General features: G+C 57.5%; 10 protein-coding genes across 10 annotated transcripts; 5 read left to right on the top strand and 5 right to left on the bottom strand.

Annotated features, from left to right (window-relative positions):
• Nucleotides 1-180: 180 nt before the first annotated feature.
• EX895_001613 (uncharacterized protein) lies at nucleotides 181-630 on the bottom strand (the record flags this gene model as incomplete). Its single annotated transcript, XM_029882212.1, has 2 exons — nucleotides 181-251; nucleotides 357-630. The coding sequence occupies 2 exons, from the start codon at nucleotides 628-630 to the stop codon at nucleotides 181-183; spliced, it is 345 nt and encodes a 114-aa protein (XP_029741067.1).
• A 419-nt stretch (nucleotides 631-1,049) lies between these two features.
• Nucleotides 1,050-2,475, top strand: EX895_001614 (uncharacterized protein; the record flags this gene model as incomplete). The annotated part of the gene is made up of 2 exons (XM_029882213.1): nucleotides 1,050-2,004; nucleotides 2,078-2,475. The coding sequence occupies 2 exons, from the start codon at nucleotides 1,050-1,052 to the stop codon at nucleotides 2,473-2,475; spliced, it is 1,353 nt and encodes a 450-aa protein (XP_029741068.1).
• Nucleotides 2,476-2,639: 164 nt separating this feature from the next.
• EX895_001615 (uncharacterized protein) lies at nucleotides 2,640-3,563 on the bottom strand (the record flags this gene model as incomplete). Its single annotated transcript, XM_029882214.1, has 1 exon — nucleotides 2,640-3,563. The coding sequence occupies one exon, from the start codon at nucleotides 3,561-3,563 to the stop codon at nucleotides 2,640-2,642; it is 924 nt and encodes a 307-aa protein (XP_029741069.1).
• Nucleotides 3,564-4,000: 437 nt separating this feature from the next.
• Nucleotides 4,001-6,844, top strand: EX895_001616 (uncharacterized protein; the record flags this gene model as incomplete). Its single annotated transcript, XM_029882215.1, has 1 exon — nucleotides 4,001-6,844. The coding sequence occupies one exon, from the start codon at nucleotides 4,001-4,003 to the stop codon at nucleotides 6,842-6,844; it is 2,844 nt and encodes a 947-aa protein (XP_029741070.1).
• A 371-nt stretch (nucleotides 6,845-7,215) lies between these two features.
• EX895_001617 (uncharacterized protein) lies at nucleotides 7,216-9,531 on the bottom strand (the record flags this gene model as incomplete). The annotated part of the gene is made up of 1 exon (XM_029882216.1): nucleotides 7,216-9,531. The coding sequence occupies one exon, from the start codon at nucleotides 9,529-9,531 to the stop codon at nucleotides 7,216-7,218; it is 2,316 nt and encodes a 771-aa protein (XP_029741071.1).
• A 1,151-nt stretch (nucleotides 9,532-10,682) lies between these two features.
• On the top strand, nucleotides 10,683-11,693 carry EX895_001618 (uncharacterized protein; the record flags this gene model as incomplete). The annotated part of the gene is made up of 1 exon (XM_029882217.1): nucleotides 10,683-11,693. The coding sequence occupies one exon, from the start codon at nucleotides 10,683-10,685 to the stop codon at nucleotides 11,691-11,693; it is 1,011 nt and encodes a 336-aa protein (XP_029741072.1).
• Nucleotides 11,694-11,969: 276 nt separating this feature from the next.
• Nucleotides 11,970-12,734, bottom strand: EX895_001619 (uncharacterized protein; the record flags this gene model as incomplete). The annotated part of the gene is made up of 2 exons (XM_029882218.1): nucleotides 11,970-12,086; nucleotides 12,237-12,734. 2 exons carry the CDS (start codon nucleotides 12,732-12,734, stop codon nucleotides 11,970-11,972), a joined length of 615 nt encoding a protein of 204 aa, XP_029741073.1.
• A 1,384-nt stretch (nucleotides 12,735-14,118) lies between these two features.
• Nucleotides 14,119-15,876, bottom strand: EX895_001620 (uncharacterized protein; the record flags this gene model as incomplete). Its single annotated transcript, XM_029882219.1, has 1 exon — nucleotides 14,119-15,876. The coding sequence occupies one exon, from the start codon at nucleotides 15,874-15,876 to the stop codon at nucleotides 14,119-14,121; it is 1,758 nt and encodes a 585-aa protein (XP_029741074.1).
• A 1,099-nt stretch (nucleotides 15,877-16,975) lies between these two features.
• On the top strand, nucleotides 16,976-20,695 carry EX895_001621 (uncharacterized protein; the record flags this gene model as incomplete). Its single annotated transcript, XM_029882220.1, has 1 exon — nucleotides 16,976-20,695. The coding sequence occupies one exon, from the start codon at nucleotides 16,976-16,978 to the stop codon at nucleotides 20,693-20,695; it is 3,720 nt and encodes a 1,239-aa protein (XP_029741075.1).
• Nucleotides 20,696-21,332: 637 nt separating this feature from the next.
• On the top strand, nucleotides 21,333-24,389 carry EX895_001622 (uncharacterized protein; the record flags this gene model as incomplete). Its single annotated transcript, XM_029882221.1, has 1 exon — nucleotides 21,333-24,389. One exon carries the CDS (start codon nucleotides 21,333-21,335, stop codon nucleotides 24,387-24,389), a length of 3,057 nt encoding a protein of 1,018 aa, XP_029741076.1.
• Nucleotides 24,390-25,901: the final 1,512 nt, after the last annotated feature.

Genomic DNA, 25,901 nt, shown 5'->3' on the forward strand with positions numbered 1-25,901 from the left:
GCGTGGAGCAGGCGAGCATGCGGTTGTGAAACGAGCGAAAAGGGGGGGGGGGTCAAAGAGGTAAAGATGCAGGTAGCATTTCGTTGCGTCGCGAGAGGCAAGGAGACAGGAAAAAGTTTTGGTACAATGCGGAGGTCATGCCGGAATCAGAATCGTTGATGAGGGATACGTGCTCGCCGATCAAGCCGAGTCGGAGAACAGGGCGGGGAAAGCAGCCGAGATCTGAACGACGTTCTCAACCAGTGTCAGATCTAACCCATTCCGTACCACACCACCAGCAAAGTCAATATAAAAGAAAGGGTGGCGGTCAGCTACACAGGTCTCACACTCCCTCATGCTGCGGATCCTCAACTTACCGACACCATCACCGCAATCGACCGTAGTAAACTCTCGGATCTGATTCCCATCCAGGCTCGAGCCACCCTCGCTGACTTTGCCCGTGACCTCGACGAAGCTGCTCCCGCTGATATCCGAGTCCGGGTTAAGCACGATCTCGACGTTGCCCTGATCCGAGCTGGTGATGAGCAGCGTGTTGCCCGTGATCTTTTGCACTTTGCCGACGATTCGTACCGTCTGACCCGAGTACTGACTGAGCATGGAAGAGTTGATGAGTGGCGTTGGTTTGTCCATTGTTGCGTGTGAGAGAGGGTGGTGATGGTGGTAAGCGGCAAGGATAGAGCGGGAGGATTGGGCTGAGTTTTTGAGGAAAGTGTTGGTTTGAGAGTGGCGCGCGTCCAAAGTTGGCGGGTGTGACGCGTAAATGACCCGATTCGGCAAAGATCGGTGAGCCTTAAATTTAGCAACTCGTAGGTTGTCCAACACGTCCGTCCAACACTGTGTGCAACCAACACTGTGCTACTTGGCCAAGTCCCTTTCGACATACAAGACAATTGCCGACTGCTGCTCGACTGTAGCTGGTGCGGCGATAAAGCACGGCGATGCAGCGAAATCTCGCAGAAAGAATACTCGCACCGATTGCCCGGGCGGCATCGACATCTATAGCAAGATCTGGCCCAAGAAGCAGAAGCGTTGCTGTCTCTGGCCTCTCGATGGGAACTCGCGACTTCCACCGGCAAGTAAGCAGGCTGCCCGGATCAAGCGCAATCCTGAGGCAACCGTTGGTGTGCGGTGATAGGAGCGAGGGCTTCACAGTTCTAAAGCGTCGTGCCTTCACATCTGCCTCCATATCTCGATACGCGGACGACTCGAAGGATAAGGTTCAACCGAGCACCGGCAAGCAAGAGGACAGGTACAACGGTCCGGAGCCTTCACCACTAGACAATGCATCAAATAGGAGTACATCGTCCACGCACAATGCGATAGACCAAGTCAAGCCCCCAGAACCCTCGTCGTCATCAGGAACCGCCACTTCAGCCTCTTCAAGGGACACGAACACCAAGAGCAGCAACATCGCCGCTGACACTCAATCAGCTATTCTCGAGCGTCTTCGCACCGCCGCAACCTCTCTTCCCTCCTTCGATGGTCTCACCTCCTCCACTTCGCTCTCCGCTACACTATCCTCCATCACCACGCACACATCCACCCTGCTCACCACCCTCCGCACCAAGATCTCGCACCTCTCGACGCAATACAACACGCACACGGGCTACTCCGCGATCGAAGACCTCAAGGCGCGCATCAGCTCCCTCGAGACCGCGCTCGAAGCCGCACGAACCCTCGCAACTACCGCCAAGAAGACCTATCTGTCGGCAGTGCAGAGTCGGAGCGCGAGTCAGCGCGAGACCAACGACTTGCTGTCGCGCAAGAGTTCGTGGGACGAGCGCGATCTGTCGCAGTATACGGAGCTGCTGCGCAAAGAACATGCATTGAGCAAGCAGGAAGTGGAGGCGGAAAAAGTGCTCGAGAGGAGCGAGGCCGAAGTGCAGGCTTGCTTCGATGAGCTGATGAAGGCCGTCATGGTGCGGTACCACGAGGAGCAGATCTGGTCGGATCGCATGAGGGGGATGAGCACGTATGGCAGCTTGGTCGTTGCCGGCTTGAATGGTAGGTCCATAGTACTGTCCCAGCAACCGGCTCGGAATAGGGATAAGCTGACAAGTATTTTATTTTGAAACAGCGTTCCTGTTCATTCTAGCTATCCTGCTGGTCGAGCCGTACAAGCGCAAAAAGTTGGCCGAAACATTCGAATCACGATTGGTAGCAGCCGAGCAGGAGTCGAGACAGCTCATCCTGGCTAGCGTTGATCAGTTCCAACACTCGCTCAGCAGCGTCTTAACCCCATCATCAACGCCAACAGCACATACCGACGCACCGACAGAGCATCTCACACCGTTGGTGCCGCAAGCAGAAGAGCACAAAGCGGCAGCAGCGATCCAGCCCATCGACGCACCTTCGGCTGCGGTTGTGATGGAAGCACATCGCAAACGCGACGAAGAGCGTCTGGTCTTCGCTTCCACCCTCGGCGTGGTTGTTGGGGCTGCACTGTCGCTCATCATCAGCGCATGTTGGTCTTGAATGTCCAGATCAGCGCAAGCCGGCGCAGCAGCAATAGAATATCGAAAAAGAGTATCATTGCGGTGTGTGAACGAGACGAAACAAAGATTGCGAGAAGGTTATCAACAGGAGTGCGCGGGACCCAAAGGAAGAGGTGAAATAGACAACGAAAGGCCAGAGGGCAATCAGAAGATGACATCTTCGTCCTTGCCACCGGACAGCAGATCTTTACTGCCCTCCTGGTCGTCGGCCGTCGTCGTCGCTGGAGCGGCCGCTTTGTTCTTCTTCTTCTTGTTCTTCTTCTTGCTCGATGCAGTCGATTCGACGGCAGCGTCCCTGGTTTCGCTTGGCTCCTCCTCGTCACCATTGCTGTCACCTTCTTCGTCTTGGCCCTCCTCCTCTTTATCCTGCTGAGCCTTGAGACGCTGCCTATCGCTAGCTTGAGCCTTCTCCTTCTTCTTGGCCTGCACCTTTTTCAACCTGAAGAACTCTTCACGATCCGCCTCGTCGAGTTCAGAAACGATATAGCTGATCGTGTTCTCCAACCTGGGGATGATGACGTGCTCGATGGCATTGACTCTGCGGTTCGTCATGCGGATGACTTCGTCGAGAATCACAAAGGCCGTCTGCAGACTGGCCAACTCGACCAGCACCTTCAAAGCCTGCGTATACACCTCGCGCGCCTTGTTGACCTGCTGTCCACCCCTGCTGAGACCCGTCAGGGCAAACTCGCTACCCCCCTGCGATCCACTAGACTTGTCCTTGATATCCGCCTCGAAGGCAGGCAGGATGACACCCGACACGTTTTCCTGCTTGGCGCGCACCCTGAAGCTGGCCGACTTGACCGACTCTTGCACAACGTAGCCGATGTCGCCCGTAGCATACTGCACCTCGGCGAGGCTGAACGAGGCCTGCTGCATCACTTTGCCCATCTTGCGCTTGGCTTCGTCGATCTTGTGCGTGATGGTGCGGAATCGTTTCGTGAGTGCGTCGGCTTTCTTCTTGAGCAAAGAGTGGCCCGTCTGTGCTCCCTTGAGACGGGTCTTGGTGGTGCCGAGGACCTGACGCGTGGGGAACACGGCCTCTCGTTGGCCTTTACCGGAGGACATGATGGCAGAGGAGATGTGGACAGTACCGAGCTGCCAGAGGAAAGATGGATGTTGATGATGATGGAAAAGATGGACAGGTGATAGCGACAGAGAGAGCCCCTTTCGGATTGAGTGTGTGCGTGACGAGTTTCTCGAAATCTCAACATCAACTCGAATTGGACCATGCGTAGCCTTGACTCGAATCTAACACTCCCGATCCGTCGCGGATAGTTGTACCCGATAAAGTGGACTCGCTGCTGCTTTCCGCGGTTGACAAGCAAAGACGCGTTTTTGGAAAGCTTCTCAGAAAGTCACCGACCGACCTTTCCTTCCCCACATCCAACCAGCGGGAGCTCCCTAGCATCAGATCATACCCCTTCACGCACACGCACACCCATGCAGCGGTCGTGGTAGATACCCCTTTCCATAGCGACCTCGGCCTCACACCAGCACGCATCATGGACGACGACATGGAACTGGACGAGGAGCAGGAGCACGACCAGGAGCACGAACACGATCCCATCGACGAACCCGACTTTGACGATGACGATGTAGACGACAATGACGACGGGGACGACGATATGGACGATGACGATGGTGACGCCGATGCCGATGATGATGACGACCAGGACGATGCTGAAGACGACGATGATGCCTCGGTCGCTGCTTCCGGCCGCCATGGCAACCGTCCATCCGCCCAAGACTCCGCACTCTCCGAGGCAACATACCTCCGCAAAGTCCAAGAGCGTCGCGCCCTCTTCCGTCCACCACCCGCCTGCATCTCCACCACTTTAGGCTACCATATTGAGCCCATGGCAGCCGCGCCGCACTCCAGCCAGATCCACGCACTAGCCCTCTCGCTCGACGGCCAGACCTTGCTGACCGGCGGCTCGGACGGCTACGTCCGCAAATACGACGTCTACGCCACCATGAACGGCAAGACCATGCTCACCCAAAATGTGCGTCATGGTTTTGTCGAAGGCATCACCCGCGGCGGAACACTCACAGGCTTCTGGCCACACGAGGAGCATTTCCCTACCAACGGCGTCGCTTCCTCTTCGTCTTCATCGACACTCAACCCTCCCATGGGTCCAGACAAGGACCGGCTCATCGGTGCCGTACATAGCCTCGCCATCCAGCAGGACGCTCTCTGGGGGCTCAGCGGCTCCGAGTCCGGGAACATCCATCTTTATGGTGTGCGGCACGAGCCCGGCGTGACGCGGCATGTGTTCAGAAAGCACAAGGGCGCGGTGTCGGCGTTGGCGCTGACGCAGGACGAGACGAGCATGATCTCTGGTGGATGGGACCGCGGGGTGCATCAGTGGGACTTGAACACGGGGAGCGTGGTTAAGTCGTTCCCTGGCCATGCGGGGCAGATCTCGAGTTTGGCGTTTAGGCCGGTGGCGCAGTCGCAGTCGTACGGTCAGCGGGACGGGGTCAACGTGGCGATACATCCTTCAGCAGTCAAGGGTAACGGGGTGGAGGTAAATGAGGACGAAGAGGATCAGGCGAGGAATGAGGGGATGCGCGACGAGGTAGAGCGCAGCGGAAAGAAACACGACAACGATGAGGGGGAACAGCATGTCAATGGCAATGGTGCCAATGCTACACCATCGCAGTCTGCGGCGAAACCGGAGCCGGACCAGAAGGTGGAGACCGACGCACCAACATCTTCATCAGCAGCAAGCGGTCCCGCCTCGGAGTCAGCAGACGCGGCTCAAGCCGGCGACACCGCGCATACCTCGACTCAGCAAAACGACGCCGAAGCACAGTCAGACAACAAGCCCGCAGACGCGACACAAAGCAGCGACGCAGCTACGTCCGACCCCGCCGCTTCCAGTACTCAAGCCACCCACGTCGCCAGCACAGACAAAAGCGCCCCCGCTGCCTCTACATCAGCAAACGCCACAGATGCAGCCACCACCCCTGCCGACCCGGCCGCTGAAACCGCACCCGCACCTCCCAGCACCAACGCCGTCACCGGCGACGACCCCACCGAAGAAGAACTCGCCTTTGAAGCCGAACTCAACGCCAGCCTCGGCATGGCGCTCGACGGCGGCGCCACAAGGGCGGACGGTACGCGGCCGGACAGTATCATTCCCTCGGCGAGCGGTACCACCGCTGGAGGGCTGATGGTCGCTGGAGCAGACCTAGACGATGGTGCGGATGACGACGACCTGTTTGGTGGCGATACTCCCCCCGCGTCCTCCTCTTCGGCTGCCGCTGTCAAGGAGGTCAAGAGCGAGCCGAACGGCAACGGTGCGGCTACGGGTGGAGGAGGTGGTGGAGAGAGCGATGGCGATGATTCGCTATTTGGCGATGGCGACGAGGATGCAGATGCAGATGCGGACGCCGAAGGGGATGCGGAGATGGACGCGGATGCAGATGGCGATGGCGATGCGGATGCAGATGAAGAGGGAGATGGGGAGGACGATGGATCGAGTGACGAGGACATGCCGCTGGCGGGGCGGTCGATGGTCAAGAATCCTTCTTCACAGAGCCTCCTTCTCGCGCAGGGGACGGCATCCCCCGCCCTCAGCTCTGCGCCACTGCTTCCATCCTCCTCTGCCAGCAACACCACCACCACCGACCTCGCTGCCGCCACTTCCAGCGCTAAAGACGTCAAACCACCGACCTCCCCCGCCAAGCCTTCGACCGCCCCGAGCAGTCCGCCGAAAAAGGCGCTCCCCAAACCAGCCTTTGGCGGCTTCAGTATCGCCTCGTCCTTCGACGCGCCTCTCACCACGTTCAGCCCGGATGTGATGCTCTCAACGTCGCTCTCGGGCCAGGCGATTCTGTGGGACCTACGCTGTCCCTCGTACACGTCGGCGCCCGCGAAGGGCGTGCACTCGCTCGCGCTGCCGGCCAAGGTGCCGCCGTGGTGCCAGAGTGCGATCTTCGACGCGTCGGGCGACAAGGTGTTCGTGGGGCGACGGAATGAGGGGGTGGACGAGTGGGATCTGCGCATGCCCACGGCTAAGTACGTCAGATCGCTGCGCCTGCCGTCCGGGAGCGGGCCCGTGTATGCGCTCACCGCCATGCCGAACGGACGCCATATCGTTGTTGGCAGCTACGACAATATCCGGCTGTGGGACACCCAGTTTGACACCGCGACGCCCGCAACGGGCATGGGAGGCGAGTTGAAGGTGCCGTTCAAGATCGTCGCCGGCCACCATGGCGCCAGTCTGTCAAGCGTCGTCGTCGACACGAGTTGCAGGTTCTTGGTCTCGGCGAGCGGCGATCGCGGCTGGATGGGCAGCAGCACCGAGGCGGTCATCATCCATGACATCAAGGCGCTCTAAGCGCGCAGAGAATCAGAAACAAGTTCAGAGATCAAACAAGTGTGCCAGGTCCACGTTGTAAGCAGCTTCCAGGACCTCCTTTGTTGGGAACAGTGAGAATGTGAGATGATCTTCCAACGAGAATCTGAAGACCAAACGCTGTCTGCACAACTAAACAAAATCTTGACGCTCCATTCTCCGCTCTCTGCAAAGCTGGTGTTCAATCCCATCTCACGCACGCACCATCATCCATCATCACACCGACAACCTTCTCCGCAAAATCTTAACCCTCCCATCTTTGGCAAACGACTGAAATGCAAAATGAGCGAGAAAATACAAAAGTGGTGAGTGATTATACCGAGACACCCAACAACCTTGAACGAGCGCACTCCTCATTCTTCAACGATATCACTCTTCTTAGGCTTGAGCTGGTCGCCCTTCCTGATCTCCTTTCCCTGCGCCTGGATCTCCTTGACCCCCTCATCCCTCAAGATACCCAACCCAGTCTCGGCCCTCGCCAGCTCCAACACATCGTCCAACGGCACCAAGCCGTCGTGATCCACATCGAGCTTGTCGACGATCTTCTCGATCACTTCGTCCTCTGGCTTGTGCTTGATGAGTCGCAGCGCCTGTTCCAAGTCGTCGACCGAGATCTTGCCCGTGTGCGAGGCCTCGATGAGATGCATGCGCGAACCCACGTCGCGGTCGTACTCCTCGAGCTGGTTGTCGATCTTTTCGAGCATCGACTTGATGCGCTTGCTCATGCTGCTGCGTGTCGAAGACGCACTCGATGACGAGCTCGACTCGGACTTTTCAGCGTCAGCAGAAGAGGACAAAGACTCGCCGGAGGTAGAAGCGGCGGCGGGAGCGGCAGGGGCCCCGTCCTCCGGGGCTCCCTCGGAAGTGCTGACCTCCTGAATCAGCTGTCGCAGCTCCTCTCTCTCCTTGAGCACCGACGACTTTGCACTGAGAATGCTGAGCGCCTCTCCCAATTCGGTAAGCTGCTCGTTGGTCATCCGCGCATCCTCTAGAGCAGGATCGGTCTCCTTCTTGGGCAACAGAGATCGCGCCTCTTCCTCCTCCTGCGCCAGTCTCGCCTTTTCAGCGTTACGTCGCTCCTTGTCCGCCTCGCGCGCAGCCGCTTCCTCCTGCTCCTGCTCGGCCTCATCCTCAATAAGCTCCTCTTGCTGCTGGAGCACTTCGAGACGCTGCTTGTTGGTGGCGCCTTCGCTGTTGACGCTGAGCTCGGCCTCGTTGACGAGGTTGTCGGGCAAGCTGCTCAGCGTCAGTTCAAGACTGCGCAGATGCGACTGGGCATTGCTGTCGTTGTCGCCGGCAGCAACGTAGTTGAAGGCTTTGCTCAGCACGAGCAGCGTACCGCTGATCTTGTTGCGAACGTGCAGGTCGATCCACTGCTGCAGCTCCTGGCGCAGTCGATCCTCCGAAAGGTTGGTGGTCTGAATGCCTCGGTTCTGGCACGCGCTGACCAGCTCGGCCTGTGACAAGTTGTCCACCCCCTCATGACCAATCACGATATCGTCCTGGCGGATGCGGTTGAGCTTGTGTCGAATCTGGTAGCGCAGGTAATTGTCGGTACCAAACGCGTGGATCTGCATGTAGCGGCAGACACTGACCAGCTGAGGACGCGTGAGATTGTCGAGGGTGAGATCGTTCTCAAACAGCTGTGCCACCTTGATGATGTCCTCATTGCTAGGCGACTCGCCGGTGGAGCGCACCTTGCGGAAGAACTCCTTGAACTCTTCCGAGGTCTTGACCTTGTCGGTTGCCTGCAGACCACCTTCCTTGATCGTCTCTTGCAAGAATTTTGCCATCTCTAGACGCACTTTGATGAGACCTCTGCGCTTCTCCTCGACGGAGAACTTGCTCTCAAACGTGCTTGGAAGCATGTTGGGGAAAATCTTGATGGCTACGGGCAGCAAGAGTTCGCCGGCAGGGACAACGATGAAGGGGATAAAGGGGATCAGACGCAAAAGGTCGGCAAACGTGCGCTTGAGCTGACGCTTTTCCCTACGTGTCAAGCTGTAGCCAAGCATGAGTCTTCGGAGGAGACGCCACGAGATCTTGACTTCTTTGGCGAGCAATTTAGAGCCATGCCAGTAGTGGAGCGCCTCCTCCTTGACCTTGGCCCAGACGCGTGTGGCGAGTGGACCTTTGGGCTTTTGAGCTTCTAGTGCCTTTTCCTTCTCCTTTTGCTCCGCGAGCATGGTCTGGGAGGCAGCGGTCTGGTTGGCGGGTGAGCCAAGCTCGGCTGCCGTGTCGGACGAGGCAGGAAGCGGGCTAACGGTGGCCGTGGGTGCCTTGGGAGGAGCACCGGCTGACTGGCCCTGGTAGCTCGAAGAAGCGCCAGCATTGGCATCTTTGGCTAATGTGCCAGGAGGCGGGTAGGAGTGGTTGTTGGAGGAAGACGAGGTGGTCGAGCGCTGTTGTGTCTCTGTCGACTGGTAGCGGACGAACCTGCGCCGAACCAGCGCCTGCGTCTCTTCGACCTTGCGTCTTTGGTGGTAGTGCTTTGTGATGGCCGTCGAGAATCCTGAAGCGGGAGGTCTCAGGCCGGGCACGAAGATCTGAAGAACATCGACCTGGTTCGAAGGGCGCAGTGCGGGCCTAGCTCGACCAGCAGCAGCGAGGGAGCCGCTGGCCCAGGCCAAGCTCTTTGCGGCGAGGAACGAGGAGCTAGAAGCGGCCATGATGTGATGAGTAAAGCGATGCACTCGATGAGTTCTTGGTGGCGCTGAGCCGATGTTGAGTGCGAACCAACACGAGGTTCAATGAACAAGAGCCGGTGCTCGAAATGTGCGAGCTGTGGGGCCCGAGATGTGGTGGTCGACCTGATCGAGCAACCGAAAGCAACAAGAGGAGATGCCGAGAATCGAAATGAAAGAGGAAAGCGGAGGAAAGGCAAGGTGGATGAAGGGTGAGGAGAAAGGGTTCAGGGGGGAACGAGAAGCAACTCTGTGCTGTGGCTGGCTGAGCCGCGCACGGAACCGGAAGAAATAGGCGGAACGCAGCTGAGCTCGCGGACGAGTGAGGAAGCAAATCAGCGGGACCTGAAAGCCAACAAAGACGCCAACACAAAGCGCACGCTGCAGCACTTCTCTTCAACAGTCATGTTGGCTTCCTCTTTGCATCATCGGCTTCCAACGGCTGGTCCAGCGCAGCTTTTTGCGGCGGTGCACATCCGATGTCAAGAGCCATCTAGAGAACCCCATTTCTTCTTGTCACGGAGCCAAGTCCGAATCAATAAAAATTGTTGATCTTTCCAAAAGCGAAAACGAAGGCTTCGACCCGCGTCCCTCTGAACCAACAGCACACCTCAAGGCTAGCCCCGATGGAGAGTGAGAATGATGATCCCCATTGGCGTACTGGAGAGCAGCGCGCTGGATTGAATACAGTGAACGCCACGCCGAGATGGCATCAATGCTTGGAACAGCAGCCTGCAGAAGGCCAAAGCGAAGAGAATCGAATGTCTGATCGGATGCGGCAAGCGCCCGAAATTGTGTGTGCGCGAGTGGCTGCACCTCTTCCTTGGCCTTCCCATACATCGGAACGTGGACCAGGGAGTCTGGCCTCGGCCTCTCGTCCGACAACTTATGTTTATTTTGTTAGACCGTCATAAAGCAACAAATTGGAAGTCCGGGTCCAGGTGTTGGTGTGGAGGAGACGGCTTTCCAGATTCTGTCTGTTCTTCTCAACGAAATCCGACTTCATATGCTATCCCATCATTGCACGCTCCATCAACAGTTTACAGTACATGCTACGAGCCATCCTGCCATTCCAGACAGCGTCACGCACCCTCTCTATCTCACGGACGACCGCAATCCAGCAACGCCTGCGCACCATGACATCCATACCGCAATACATCGACATTGGCGTCAACCTCACCGACCCGGTCTTTCGCGGTTCCTATCACGGCAAGCAAGCGCACCAGGACGACTTCGATGTGGTACGATCTCGCGCTGTAAAAGCAGGCGTCGTGGCTCAGATCCTCACCGGTGGTAATCTGGCAGAATCCCACGAAGCGTTGGCGCTCGCACGAGCGTACGATGGATTCTATTCTACCGCCGGTTGTCACCCGACCCGGACTTCCGAGATGGAGGCGCACGAGGAGGGTGCAGATGTGTATCTGCAAAAGATCAAGGAGCTAATTGTTTCGTCGTCGCAAAAGGAGGGCGCCAAAGTGGTAGCGGTAGGCGAGTGCGGGCTGGACTATGACAGGCTGCACTTTTCGCCCGCCGATGTGCAGAAGAGGCACTTTGCCACTCAGCTCAAGCTGGCAGCAGAGGTCCAGTTGCCGTTGTTCTTGCATTCCAGAGCAGCACATCGTGATTTTGTCGACATTATCCAGCCACACATCGACGACATTCACGCTGCACTCTCGGCCAACCACAGAGAGCAGCACAAGGACGACGTCAAATCAAAACGAGTAGGCGTGGTTCACAGCTTCACAGGAACCGTCGAGGAAGTCAAGGAGCTGCTCGATTTAGGCCTGTTCATCGGCATCAATGGCTGCTCGCTCAAAACGGAGGAGAATCTCAGAGTGCTCCAACACATTCCGCTCTCCAGACTCATGCTCGAGACCGATGCACCTTGGTGCGATCCTCGCTCAACCCACGCCTCACACTCGCATATCCAGACCTTCAAGCAATCCAACCCCGCCTTGCACATCCTCTACCAGCCGGCGTCGGTGAAAAAGGAAAAGTGGAACCTCAATTCTATGGTCAAGGGGCGCAACGAGCCGTGCATCATCGGTCTCGTCGCTGCCACCGTCGCCAGTGTCAAGGACGTTTCGATCGAAACAGTCGCACAAGCAGCCATGTACAACACCCGCTGGCTGTTCCAGCTCACCTAGCGAGCTAGACCCATTGGCTGGAAAATGGTCTTTGGCTCCCACTGCGTTGAACAGAGAATGCGAAAAGGGGTAGAATTATTGTCCGAGAAATGCAAGGGAACGACAAAAATGAGCGTATGAGATGAGCAGAAGAGTTGCACACTCGATCGCAGCTGGATCTTGATGCTTTCGCAAGCGCATGCCTGCAATTGGAGAAAGCGACGTGGCCACGCACGAAAACGCATCGCAAGAGGTTCTGCGTCGAGTTTCGAGAGTAGAAGTACGGCGTACACGACCCTATGAAGAATTGAGCTCTCCGATGATCTCCTCGTGCAACGGTTGCGTCGGCAGCATCTGAGGGGGGTTAAAGCGCTGGAACATGAGTGGCTTGAGCGTTCCATCAAACTCATATAGCTTGTTTGGTCCGAAATCGAGGAAGAAGAAGCAGACGACAAGGGTTCGTTGTCGGATACGGGTGGATAAGAAGATGAATAAGCGTCAGTACATCCTGCTGGACACCAAGGACGAGATGAGGGGAAAGAGCGAGGATAGAATGAGGCTTACCTGGAGAGAGTATACAGGAGAGTTGAAATGTGTGTCGAGGTGGATCTCGAATCCGTTCATATTTTCGACTTGGTTGTACGACTGGATATAGTTCGAGTTTTCCGCACAGCGATCCGAAACCTGCTGACGGCCGTCGCCTTTGAAGACATTGAGCGTGAGCGTGTTGTTGCTGTTGAGAAGGTATGTGCCGTGTTGCCAGATGAGTTGCGCCGAGACGCAGTTAGGTTTGCCCGGGTTGGTGTTGTAGATGTACAGCGCCTGCTCCCAGTAGCCGTCGTCGGTAAAACTGTACGACTGTCCTGCGGTGGCGGGGTAGATGAACGAGTTGTTGACCGGGTCATAGAAGTTGAGGCCAGTGAGAACATGCCCTGAGCCTGTACTCCATGTCCCCGCCAACGAGGTGACGTTGTTTGGCATACCAATGCCATATTGTGTTTGCGCTGAGACGCTGGCGAACAACGTCGCAGCGGCGAGTATTGATGATGCCAATCTGAACATGGTTTTGTATGAAAGGCCTTGCTGGTCCAAGAAGTCGCGAGCCGCGTTGTGGTCCGAGGATAGTGTTGCCGCTGACGCCTGCTTTGTGCTGAAATGTTCGATCAACGCAGAACGGATGCAGAGAATTGAGTCGTCGAACGGGCAAGTCCTCAGAATCAGAGGATGACTGCCGTCGCAAATCAGAGGGTATCGTGATAGAGGATGATGGTAAGGATAGGAGAACGGTGAAGGTGGACGAGGATGATGGTAGGAGAGCAGAAGCTTGCGGGCCGAAAGCGACACACGCGGATCGATGGACTTGCCGGCTAAGCTGCAAAGCAGCATCAATGAAGATACACACGCTCGCGCCCCACTTGGCTCCCGTGGCCCTCAGTGAGATTTCATTAGGCCGTTGCTCAGCTTGCACAGCACAGGGCACACAGCGGCCACCGTACACGGCGACACAGCCGTGCTGGCCGTAAAGAAAATAACACGCCCACACGCTCTCCTCACCCACGGAACAGCGAGACAGGTCGATTTTTTGTATTGAAATTCGATTCGAGAGGCTGAGAAAGGGGAGGGAAAGGGGAGGGAAAGGGGAGGGAAAGGGGGGAAAAGCACTGCCGAGGAGAGAGCTGGCTGGATTCTGCATCGGCGCGACTAGAAATTCGGTTATTGTTGTTGCTCTTGCTGAAGCCGCCGTCTGGAACGGGCGCCGTGCCCGCGGGCCGCTCCTTCGGCGAGAATCCAGCCGCCGTGTGGTGTTCTGCATTTGGGTTTGTATTATTTTTAATAATGTCTGAAATTGGTTTCAAAACTTGTAATTCATCTCCAAAGCCACAAGATCGTCAGGGTCAGCCGGCTCGCGTTGCTATAGGTGTCTAATTTCCTTCAACCCCTGTGTTACGCGCGGATTTTGGTGTCTAGCCAGGCTTGGCATTCCTGCAGATTCAATTTCCAGCTGCAGCGCATTGCGTCGATCTGTACAAGCAAATGAGTGAGAGAGCGTTCAACTTCGACGGGCAGAACGACGGCGCAACAAAACCAGCTCATGTCGCACCCCTTGGCCAAAAAAAAGGAACGCTTCCTGACCGCGCAGCTGCTTCGCTGCCGTCGGCAGCCAGCGTCTAGGAGTTGGGTGGATCCAGGTAGCCAATCGTCTCGCGCTGCTGGTTTGTTAGACTTACGAGCTCAGCTTGCTTTTGCAGGTTGCGTCGGCCGTTACTATTCACCCTGAACAACTGAAGAGTCTTGGTGCTCACCTGGCCGAGCTGAAGGGCCGTCACTCCCTATGTCTTCGGTTTCGAACGCATCGGGCCTTGGAATGGTACTGGAAGTGCTATAAGTTGATACATGTCACGTTTGATACAAGCGGCTCGAACAAGTTGCGGGTCGGCGGTGTCGATCATCGGAAACCTTCGAGCACAGCTTCGCATTGGAACCAGCAGCGCTCCATCATCGGCTGTTCCATGGCAGCAGCATCGACGTCAGCTGCCTGTTCTGGATCTGTGAAATCGACCCGCAATCCGGCACACCGAGGCGCACGCTTGAGCGACGAGGCGACGGAGCGCACCGAACTCGAGTCAGATCCTGCGTACGAGTTCTGTCGGCCTTGCTTGGCTCGCAGCAGGTTGCGGCTCAGTAGGCCTCCAGCTTTTGGCTCGCGAGAGCGACGTCGAACGCCCAAACTGCTGTCACGACTTGGTGCAGTCGATGCTGAGGCTGCTGTGACTTTTAAGCCGCTGTCGTCCATGAGATCATTGTCATGGTCCCGCACCTCGGACGTATCGTCGTAGCTCAATGCAAAGTCTCGAGGCGAGCTAGTCACTGCATCGATCGAATTGTGACCATAAACGGTCGATGATCCGAGCGACGATCCCGTGCGGCTCGTCTCGATACTGTGCGCTCCGTAGCTGGGCGAATACAGATGGCTTGAATGTGGTGAGCTGCATGCCGCGAGCCAACCTTCAGCGGCGGCTGCTTTGTTGCTGCCTGTGTGCCAAGGCTGGTCCGCTGCCGACGGAGGCCGACTATCATCCGAGACCGAGCTGATACTCGATTCGCCAAGCTGTTCGGACGCACTATCTTCGGGCCAGGAGCTTGCTATCGACGATGAAGACTCGCATGCTGCCTTGTGCCACCTCCGATCCTGTGCTTGCAACGGACTCGGAGGCGCCCTCTTGCGCGAAGAAGCGCTGCCGGGCGGCAGAGAGGACAGGCTGGTGTCTGTAGAGCCGGTAGCATGCTCCAGCCCGTCCGTCTCGTGCGACCGAGACTCGCAGAGAACATCCAGGTCAAAGTCGAGATGGTGGCGAGCTGACCATCCAGGACAGCGAAACGAGACCGGCGCACTGAGAAAGAGGTGCGTTTTGGTAGGCGCAAGCGGCGATCCCAAGAAGGCCTCTAGCCTTTCGTCACTGACAAGCAGCCGAACCAGCTTGCGTTCCCAGTTGGCGCTCGTCTTTGTTCTCGCTGCGTCGCGCTGCAGGTCCGAGGCTTCGGACAGGAGCTCTTCGAGATGCACATCTGTCTCTTGCATGCTGCAACCTGCATGGACACCATCTACAGGGCACAAATCGTCGTTGAGGCCTTGACTCGCAGCGTCCGGCACACTGCATCTGCCGACCGACTGGATCAGATCGAGAACAAAGACTTCACGCGGCATTGTGGCGCTGGCCCCCATGACGACCAGCAAGCGAAGGTCCTTTGCGGTCATCGACCGCCATGGTGCCGTGTACGGATGACTAGACGGCCCTTCTCCGTTGTTGTCAGCCAAGGTGGCTATCTGCGTGGCAGCATTCTCGAGGTTTCGCCGGAGCTGGTCCAGCTTGCGAAGCATCTTGTCTTCCCTCCTAGCGTGACTAGAGCTGCTGTGCGAGCGACGCTGTGTCGAGGTTGAAATGGCAGAGAAAGTCTTCTCTTTCTTCTTTCGCAACAGGCTGACAGGTTCGGGTAGCTGTCCCTTGGCAAAGAGTAGGTGATGTAGCAGCGACTCGGTGAGCCTTGCGGTGAGTTGGGTGCAATGCCCGCACGCTTGCGCCTTGCTGAGGTCGGCGTTTTCGTCGTGCAGTATGCGCAGGATACGGGCACGATCGTCTGAGGTGCTGGTGTGAGCTCGAGTCAACAAGAGGCCGTTGCGTTCGTGGGCCAGCTGCAAGGCCATACTTGAGCCTAAATCGAGCAGAGGGACATCCAGACGAGATGAGTGGCTGCATCGGGCTGCTCCACGCCGCGCACTTCTGCCTCGAGGGTTGCATTGCTGCTGTTGCGACATGGTCCTATCCTCGCCGTATCGTCGTTGACTGAGGCCGTCGCATAGATCCAAAATGATCCTATAACGAGCTCATAACGGCGAGGTTCGAGAGTTGCTGCACGGTATCAGATATCCTGTATCGTGCCTTCCAAGCTTGACCGTCGACGAGATGCGAGTACCTGTGATAGGTATGGCAGTAATGTAGGGATCGAGAGCAGAAAGTGGAGATGGCGAGCAAGGACGCTCAGTGTCACTCAACTGCTGCAGCCTTGAAACCTGGCAGAGCCGACAGAGCAACACCGAAATGCATACGCGCACAGCCGCCATCACGTGAGAGTTCGCAGCTTCGATCTCACACTCACAATCTTGCGTTAAAAAAAGGGAAAAGGAGAGAGAGAGAGAGAGAGAGAGAGAGAGAGAAAAGTAACACTTGTTTGGAGACTGAATTTTAACCTCTTCCTGGTGGAGAATACAAAAATGGCTCGATCAGAAACGCGCGAGATTCTTTTCGAAAATACACGAGAATTGAGGAGAGCACCAAGTCGCACGGTAGGAAGAAGACAAAGCAGAGCGAGAGACAGACACGCCAAGCACAGGCCATTCTGGAGAAAGACTGGATCAGAGCCCAGCCAGCTGAACAGCAAGTGAGCCACGTCTGCAATTTCAGGACGTGCCAACCAGCTAGTGCCGGTCCGTGAGGCTGGCTTCTCTGGGGACTCTTCTCGCATCGCATCCCCGTGCGTTGACTTGCCAAGATGGACACTTTCGCCTCTCTTCCCTCCTCCATCTTCCATCTTCCCCCTTTCATCCTTCCTCGTCCTTGGCCATCGCCTATCCTGTCTCTCAAAAACAGTGCAAGGTGATTGGCGCAGCATTCGACCTCGGACAGCCGCTTTGCAATTCACGCTCCTGGCCCGGCTGTTCTGGACTCGAGTCCTACACAACGCACTGCAGCCTCTTTCCTTCTTTCTGAGCCGCTCGACTCCTTCGAGCCCGCATCTCGTTCGTCATGCAGATGCTCACTAAGTTCGAGTCCAAGTCGAATCGCGTCAAGGGCATCGCCTTCCACCCACGCCTTCCACTCTTGGCCTCGTCTCTCCACAACGGCTCAATTCAGCTGTGGAACTACCAGACCGGCACCATCTATGACCGCCTCGAGGAGCACGATGGCCCCGTTCGTGGCATTTGTTTCCACCCCTCCCAACCTCTCCTTGTCAGTGGTGGTGATGACTACAAAATCAAAGTGTGGAACCACAAGACACGCAAGTGTCTCTTCACTCTCAACGGCCATCTCGACTATGTCCGCACCGTCTTCTTCCACCACGAGCACCCTTGGATCCTCAGTGCCTCCGATGATCAGACCATCCGCATCTGGAACTGGCAGAGTCGCACCTGCATCGCCATCCTCACCGGCCACAACCACTACGTCATGTGTGCACAGTTCCACCCCAAGGAGGACCTCATCGTCTCGGCTTCCATGGACCAGACCGTCCGCGTGTGGGACATCAGCGGCCTGCGTAAGAAGAACACCTCGGCCCAGCCCATGAGCATCGAGGAGCAGATTGCCCGCGCCAACAGCGGCCAGGCCGATCTCTTTGGCAACACGGACGCCATGGTCAAGTATGTGCTCGAAGGCCACGACCGGGGTGTCAACTGGGCCTCGTTCCATCCCACTTTACCTCTCATCGTCTCGGCCGGCGACGATCGCCAGATCAAGCTGTGGAGGATGTCAGATACAAAAGCCTGGGAGGTTGACACATGCCGCGGCCATTTCAACAACGTCTCGTGCGCACTCTTCCACCCGCGCCACGAGCTCATCATCTCGGACGCCGAGGACAAGACCATCCGTGTCTGGGACATGGGCAAGCGAACCGCCGTTCAGACCTTCCGCCGAGAGAGCGACCGCTTCTGGGTGCTGACCGCCCACCCTACGCTCAACCTCTTCGCCGCCGGGCACGACAACGGTCTCATCGTTTTCAAGCTCGAGCGTGAACGACCCGCTTTCTCCGTCCACCAAAACACGCTCTACTACATCCGTGACAAGCAGGTCCGCTCGCTCGATTACGCCACGGGCGCCGACCATGCTCTGCTCAGTGTCAAGCGCCTCGGTAATCAATACGTGCCCCCACGCACGCTCAGCTTCAACCCGGCAGAACGCTCCGTCATCGTCACCTCGGTCAACGCAGACCAGGGCACTTTTGACGTCGCTCCTCTGCCGCGTGAAGCCGGTGGCGATCTCGCCGAATCCTCGAGCGTCGGCAAGCGCGGTCAGGGCTCCAGCGCCATCTTTGTCGCCCGCAACCGCTTCGCCGTGCTCGACAAGACAGCCCAGACCATCGAGATCCGCGACCTTAATAACGCCGTCACCAAGACCATCACGCCTCCTCAGCCCACCAACGAGATCTTCTTTGGCGGCACCGCCAGCCTCATCCTCAGCACCTCCACCGGTGTCATTCTCTACGACATTCAGCAGCAAAAGACGCTCGCCGAGCTCACCAGCCCGCCCGTCAAGTATGTCGTATGGAGTGTCGACGGCAGCATGGTGGCGCTGCTCAGCAAGCACACCATCACGCTCGCCGACAAGTCGTTCGCAACGAGCAACCTCATCCACGAGACCATCCGCATCAAGAGTGCCGCTTGGGACGAGAGCGGCGTGCTCCTCTACAGCACGCTCAACCACATCAAGTACGCTTTGCCTCAAGGCGACAACGGGATCATCAAGACGCTCGAGCAGCCCGTCTACCTCACCCGTGTCAAGGGCAAGACCGTCTCGTGCCTCGACCGTCTCGCTCGTCCTCAAAACATCAACATCGACCCCACCGAGTTCCGCTTCAAGCTGGCCCTTGTGCAGGGCAAGTACGATGACGTTCTCACCATCATCAAGAACAGCAACCTGGTCGGCCAGGCCATCATTGCCTTCCTCCAGAAGAAGGGCTACCCAGAGATTGCGCTTCATTTCGTTCAAGACAAGAGCACGCGCTTCGACCTCGCCATCGAGTGTGGCAACCTCGATGTTGCTTTGGAGACTGCCGAGTCGCTCAACGTCGACGAGGTATGGGACCGACTCGCCACCGCCGCGCTCCGTCAGGGCAACCACAAGATCGTCGAGCGTTCCTATCAGCGAACCAAGAGCTTTGACAAGCTCAGCTTCCTTTACCTGATTACGGGCAACACGGATAAGCTCGCCAAGATGTCGGTTATCGCCGACAAGCGAGGCGACCACCTCAGCCGCTTCCACAATGCGCTTTACCTCGGCAATGCTGAAGCGCGCAGCAGTGTGCTCTCCGATGTTGGCCTGCCTGCGCTGGCCTACGCTGCAGCCAAGTCCAACGGGCTTGACGACCGCGCTGCTGCCATTGCTTCGCAGGCCGGCATGGAGAACGAAGCGGCAGAGGTGGACCGTCAACTCGACTTGGGCGAGGGCACCTCCAAGCTGGTTCCTCCCACAGCTGTCTCGCAGGCACACCTCCACAACTGGCCCATCTTGAGCAGCGAGCAGAGCTACTTTGACCGTGCTCTTGTAGCCGGCAACAACGGTGGCCCCATCTTCAAGGACAACGCTCTCAACGGCGCCAAGACGCACGACATTGAGTCGTGGCTCGACGGCGAGGCCTTGGAGGAATCGGAAGACGAGGACCACGAGGGTTTCGACGCCGAGCCCGAGGACTTTGGCGAAGCGGAAGAAGCGTGGGACCTGGCCGGGGAAGAGGTCGCACTGCCCGAGGACGAGGCGGCCGTCGTGGCGCCCCTCGAAGAGAAGCCGCTCGAAGGACTGGGCGCTGGCAGTTCCGAGGCCGAACACTGGCTGCGCAACTCGCCAGTCGCTGCCGACCATGCCGCAGCAGGATCGTTCGAAACAGCCATGACGTTGCTTTCGCGGCAAGCGGGCATTGTCGATTTTGCGCCTCTCAAGGCATTGTTCCTCTCGTCGTACTTGGCCTCGCGCAGCTTCCTACCTGCTGCGCCGAGTGCGGGTCCCATCGAGGTGCATCTGCGACGCAACAACGAGGAGAGCGATGGCAAGGTGACCAAGGCGCACCCGGCGTCGCCTCGTTCCGTCAAGCTGCTGGCCTCGGGCGACTTGCAAGAAGGCTACCGCGCCGTCAGCGCCAACAAGCTTGCCGAAGCCGAGACCATCTTCCGTCGCCTGCTGCACCAGCTCGTGCTGACGCCGGCTGCTACGGAAGCCGAAGCCACCGAGATCCAGGACTTGGTCGTGCTCTGCCGAGAGTATATCCTGGGTATCTCCATCGAGCTTGGCCGTCGTAAGCTTGTCGTCGCCGAGCCGGACAATGTGGCACGCAACCTTGAGCTTGCTGCGTTGTTTACGCGCACCCAGCTCCAGCCGCAGCATCAGACATTGGCGCTGCGCAGCGCCATGACCGAGGCTCGCAAAGTCAACAACTATGCCATGGCGGCCAGCTTTGCCAAGCGTCTGATGGACCTTTCCCCCGCTCCCGCCGTGGCCCAAAAGGCACAGCAGATCATCTCGTTGGCGGAGCGCAGCCCGCGCGATGCGGTCGACGTGCCCGGCTACGATCCTCTCGAGCAGACGTTTGTCATTTGCGCCGCCTCGCACCGTCTCATCACGGCTGCAGGCGCTGGCTCGGTCTCGGATCCGCTGACGGGGGCTCGCTACCTTCCCGAGTTCAAGGGCACGCTTTGCAAGATCACCCACATCTCGGAGGTCGGTAAGCTCGCTTCGGGTTTGCGCAGCTTTGCCGCGTAGTGTCCAGTCGGTGTGCTCGTTTCGGCCGCATCGCAACGCGTTGGGGGCGCGGTCCATGTAGATAGACAGATGTAGCATGAATTCCACATTGATCCTGGTGCATCTTTCCCTGTGTCGCGTTGAATTTGCTGTCGGTGTTGGGCATCAGAGTGTGCGAAAGAGAGTGTCTGTTCAAGGGAGCTACTTACTGTGTGAGGTGAAGGTAGCCCCCCATCGCAGCCCTCGGTCCGGCCTGGGGGAACAGGCAAAGTAAGCCACCACCCCTGCCCTTCTAGTGTGAAGGGGAGTCACGGCATCCACAAGTGCTGGAAAACGGATCTTATGGCTTGGATTGGATTGTGTGAGGTGAGCAGCTGTGTGGTCCAAGGCCGAACGAGGGTCAGGGTCTGGATCTGTGAATTTGCCTGTGCGGTGCATGCCGTGCGCACGGCGCTGTCGACGCGTTCACCTCCACTCCAACACTTTTGCAATCTTCAACAGCAAGCCACCTTTGAGATTGACCTTGTTCCATGACCACCATCACATCCTCAGACGCCATCAGCTAGTGCTTCACCCAGCTCTGTAAGCTGCAGCTATTCGTCTAGTCTCCTGTCGGTGGCGGTATTTGCATGAGGTGGCGGGAGGTTGGTAGGAAAGCATGTCGTTCCTGCCGTCATTCTCCTCGCTTGCGGCACCATCCACTTCCACTGCTTCCTCTTCGTCACAGCTCAGCTTCAAGCCAGCCTCTCTATCGTACTTCACGATCTTTTGCCCTGCACTCAAACCGCCCAAGAAGAAACGAACCCAGGACACACGGCACGATGATACATCTGCTGCTCAGGAGGAGGCAGAGGATGAAGATGCACGCGAGACAGCACGTGAAGCGGCCCAAATCCTGTTCTATACCAGCCGAGCTCGGGCCGCGCTCAAAGACCGTATGCTGCGCCAGATCGGGGTGGCGAAAGGCATGATCGAGTTCTGCAGCATGGTCAGCCAACCCAGCGGCACCACAACCACCAGCAGGCAGGTGGGAAGCCAGGCCGGCGGAAAAGGTCGGTCGTGGAACGTGCACTCGAGCAAGCGCCGCATGATCCTCGTTGAAGTCGAATCAGGCATCTGGGTGCACGCCAGCATCGATTTACCGTATACAACGAGAGCGGCTGCCGACCCACGCGCAAAAGCCGCCAAGGAGCACCACGACGCCTTGCTGCCGGACGTATGGCTCGAAGAGAGCATCCGCCGCGCATGGAGGGATTGGGTGCTGCTCAACGGCTGCCCCGCCCACCTCCTCTCCCAAAAAGCGGGGAGAGCGGCCCTCGAGAGGTCGCTGGAAAAATACTTCAGCGTCTGGGCCTGGAGCTGGGATTTGGAACTCGCGACGAATGCAGACGTGGCTCAGCGAGGCAGCCTCTTTACCGATTGCGTTGAAGGCTTCCCCGTGGTACCCCGGGCGCCGCGTGCAAAGTTGATGCAATTGATGCAGTCGGATGCAGTGCAAAGAATCACGAGGGGTAAACACGGCGAAAGAGACGTGGTCGTCTTGTCAGAGACGTCGCTGCTGTGGCCACCCACCAACGCCGGCTGCTTCGACTCGGAGGACGAGGACGAGGGCAGCGACGAGTCTGGTCACCCTCTAAAACGCAGCAAGTTGAACGCCCCAAAGCAGGACGGTGCATCATCTTCCGTAGACCCGCAAACGAAAGCCGAGCTGCTTCGACGAGTGGTGAGCCACCTTACGGGTCTCGAAAGGGAGCGCGATCTGATTCGCGCCGCTTCAGCCTCGAGCACTAGCGATGGACGCAAGAGAGGCACATCCGGTGCTATCCGGGAACGCGGATCAACGAGCGGCAATGGCAAACGAGACGTGCGCAACGGTCTACTCTCCGCTGGTGCGGGGACGAGCAACAGGCGCGTCGTCTCTTCGCCCATCGTGCAGCAGCAGCAACAACGTGCAACAAGCGCATCGAGCGTCGCGTCGTCCACCACTTCCGAAGCATCCAAATGGTCCAACTGGGGCAGCGTATTCAGTGGGTTGGGAAAGCTCGGTTTCCGCAGCGGCGCTGATGACTCGAAAGCGGCTGGAGAAGACCATGTCAGCGGTGAGTCAGAGGCTGCAGATGTCTTGGTCATCACCGCTGACCTCAGTGGTGCAGACACGAGTATTGTGGATGCGGCCATACCTTCCTCTTCCTCGCCTATCGAAGCGCCAGTGGCTAGCAAAGATGCGAGTGAGAGCGACGGAGCTGCGGAAGCATCAAGCCCGCTGCAGCTGTTTCAGCAACGTCTCGCCGATGCGATCCCAATCCAAGAGGCGGGAGGTAAGATGTGGACCGGCGCGGAGGTGGCATTCCGTGGCATCAGCGCTTCGCTCGGGCTAGCAAATGCGTCAGCACCGAATGCGCCTCAGACTTCAGCGGATGCGTTGGGCACCAGCACTCCTTTGAACTTGGCGAAGGATGGAGATGCTTCAGACAGGGATCGGTTTGCGGATGCGTCTTTCGACACGAACGGTGCAGATGCCGATGCGAGCATGGTGACCAAAGTGTCCATCCTCGAGCCCGATGTGGATGTCAGCGAGCTAGCGGAAGCGCTTGGTGCGGATGAGGGTGTTCCGGACTTGTCGGCGGCAAATACGGTGCCGCTGCCGGACGATCCAGGCGCGGATCTCGTCATCAGCGAGGCGATCGTTGAGCCTGATCCACAGGTCAAGCCAAAGCTGAAGCTGGATACAGAGGCGTCAGCGGTCGAGACATCATCAAGTAGGGATGCAACGTCGCCTGAAAACGAAACGCGAGCCTCCGATGCAGCCTCGATCCGGACCAGCGCGAGCGCCAAAGCTTTTCCCTCGATCTCGGTGACCTCAGCAGCGTGGTACAACACGAAAATGCTACGCTCGGACGCGGCCATTACCACCTCGTCGCCCAAACTCGCCGGCGCCACGAGCATCTTCCCAAGCACCCACGAGCACAAAGGCACACCTGAACCCTTCGACACGTCGCTAGGCGGCATATCGGTGCAGTCGGAGCACCATGACTTTGAACTGGATGGATGGGGATACGAGGAGCCGCAACCTTTCCAGAGTTTCCGATGCTATGTGGGCGAAAGCGACGTGCCGCTCACACACGAGAGTGTAGGGTTGTTGCAAGAGCAGCCGTTCGAGTCCGTCGAGTACCGAGTGTCGTTCACGACGCGTCGGCTGCTGACGATGCTGCTGATCGAGAGGGTGACCTCTACCACGGGCTCGACGCTGGGGGCTCAAGGCTCGGATACGAGGGGGGTGTTGGATGACGCCTGGCAGGTGCTACGCCGACTACAGCGCATGCTCAACGATCATGCCCGTGCTGGCAAAGGGGAACAGAAGCAGAACGACAGCTCAGCCGTGCGTTTCTTGCACCTAGACGGCGCAACACTAACGTTCCAGTCTTCGCTCGACGACGCCAGCGACGCAGCTGCCGTGAACATGGAGGAAGAGGTACAGGTGGTAGCCGAGGCGCACTGCGTTTCGGCGATGGAGCTCATGCGTCGCCACGGGGTCGTTGAGACGTTTTCACGCTCGAGCAATGGCAAGACGTGGACAGCAAGTCGGCTGGGCAAAAAGACCGGGGGAAATGCGAATCAGACGTATATGGTGCTGGCGGGTAAGAAGATTAGTATCGTCGATTGCGATACGGAGCTGAGGAAGTTGGCGAACCAGTATCCAAGCTTTGGCATTTGATCGTGGCAAAGCCGCAGCCCTAGACGTATTCATTTGCTTTCATTGAGGAATGCATGACAATGTGATCAGCTCGATATGCTGTGTGCTCGAGAGTCATGCTTGAAATGAGAGGCTCGAATGTCGTCACTCGCTCGCTTGCTACTCGACAGCGCGGAGGATGGTGAGCTCTCATGCTGAATGTCAAAACAAAACAAAGCAAATATCGGCGAAAAAGAAGGACCAAAAAAGGCCGTTGGACCCTGAAGAAGAAATGCGCGAGAGAGAGCAGGCAGAAAGGAGAAAGCGGGAAAAGGTGCGCTTTCGGATTTGCCGGTTTGGGACTCGTGCAGACTCGGAACAGTGCGCGACGCAGCGCAGCAAAGTCAACGAAACCGTTCCAGCTACAGCTTCGATCAAACGCGAACCATTGCAAGGTCATGCGATGAGAGCATTGCGGAATGAAAGGCATCAGCACGGCAATGAGCATCATCGCACACAAGAAAGCAAAGGGGAAACAGCGAAACCGGCTAAGAACGGAGACGACGACCAAAGGAGTGGGTGAAGAAAAGGTGATAAGAAGATCTCTTTGGCACCTACCATTAGAGGCAGTTGCGATTACTAAAAGAGGCAGGCGCCTAGATGCAACGCTATCCGTGTCTTTTGTTTTTTTAACAAAAATTTCCATACAACCTAGCATTCATTGCTGCATGGTCTCGTGTGCTTGACCGGTGGGTGACTGCGAGTCCGATTCTGAATTCCACCCTGGAGCGCAGCGTGATTCTTCTGAGCTCCAGTAGTGGAAAAGAAGCGTGAGAGGGAAGGAAAGGAGGCAGTAGCTTCCAGCGAATGAGAGAGGAGCCGTTACGTTACTCCAACCCAAACCTACGAACGAAGAAAACCGTTTTGCGGGACGGATTGCTACGAAACGCGCACGCTGCTGGTAAAGAGGTTTCGCGTTTTGCCAAAGCTTTAATCTCGAGCGAATTCGAGGAGAGTCTTTGCGGATTCTCAGCCGGAAGCCTGCAAGCCGTGCGTGGGGGCCCTCTTCAGAATTAATATTAACAATAAAATTAAACGTAATAGATTTGCCGTGGCTCAGAGTATGTATGCGCGGCGAAGACCTTGGCTTTCATAGACCACCGTAGCCGGCGAGCGAACGCGAAAAAAGGGAGCGGCAGTGAGTGTGAGTGTGACTGCGTGCTTATCCTTGCAGCTCTGACTTGCAATTGGTCCCGAGTCCGCTCGTTGGTCCTGCATGAGGAGAGCTGCTTGCGGCGCAACAACTGGGATCTCTAACGTCCAGCACCAGCTTGTGGGGGCTGCACACGAACGAAATAGTGGACCATCGTTGTACGTGCCGTGAGCTTGTGGTTTGGGGTCGTTGGGCCTCGGACAATCGTTGTCCAACCTTCCTTCTCGCCACCACCCATCCCTGTCGTCCTCGACTCTTGCCACTGCTTTGGCTACTACAAGAAAGCTAGCAGTCAGCATTCTAAAAAGGTGTCGAGTCGCGGTCCCTCGTTTCGTCCTCTC

The sequence above is a fragment of the Sporisorium graminicola genome, chromosome SGRAM_12, assembly GCF_005498985.1.
Source record: "Sporisorium graminicola strain CBS 10092 chromosome SGRAM_12, whole genome shotgun sequence".
NCBI lineage: Eukaryota > Fungi > Basidiomycota > Ustilaginomycetes > Ustilaginales > Ustilaginaceae > Sporisorium > Sporisorium graminicola.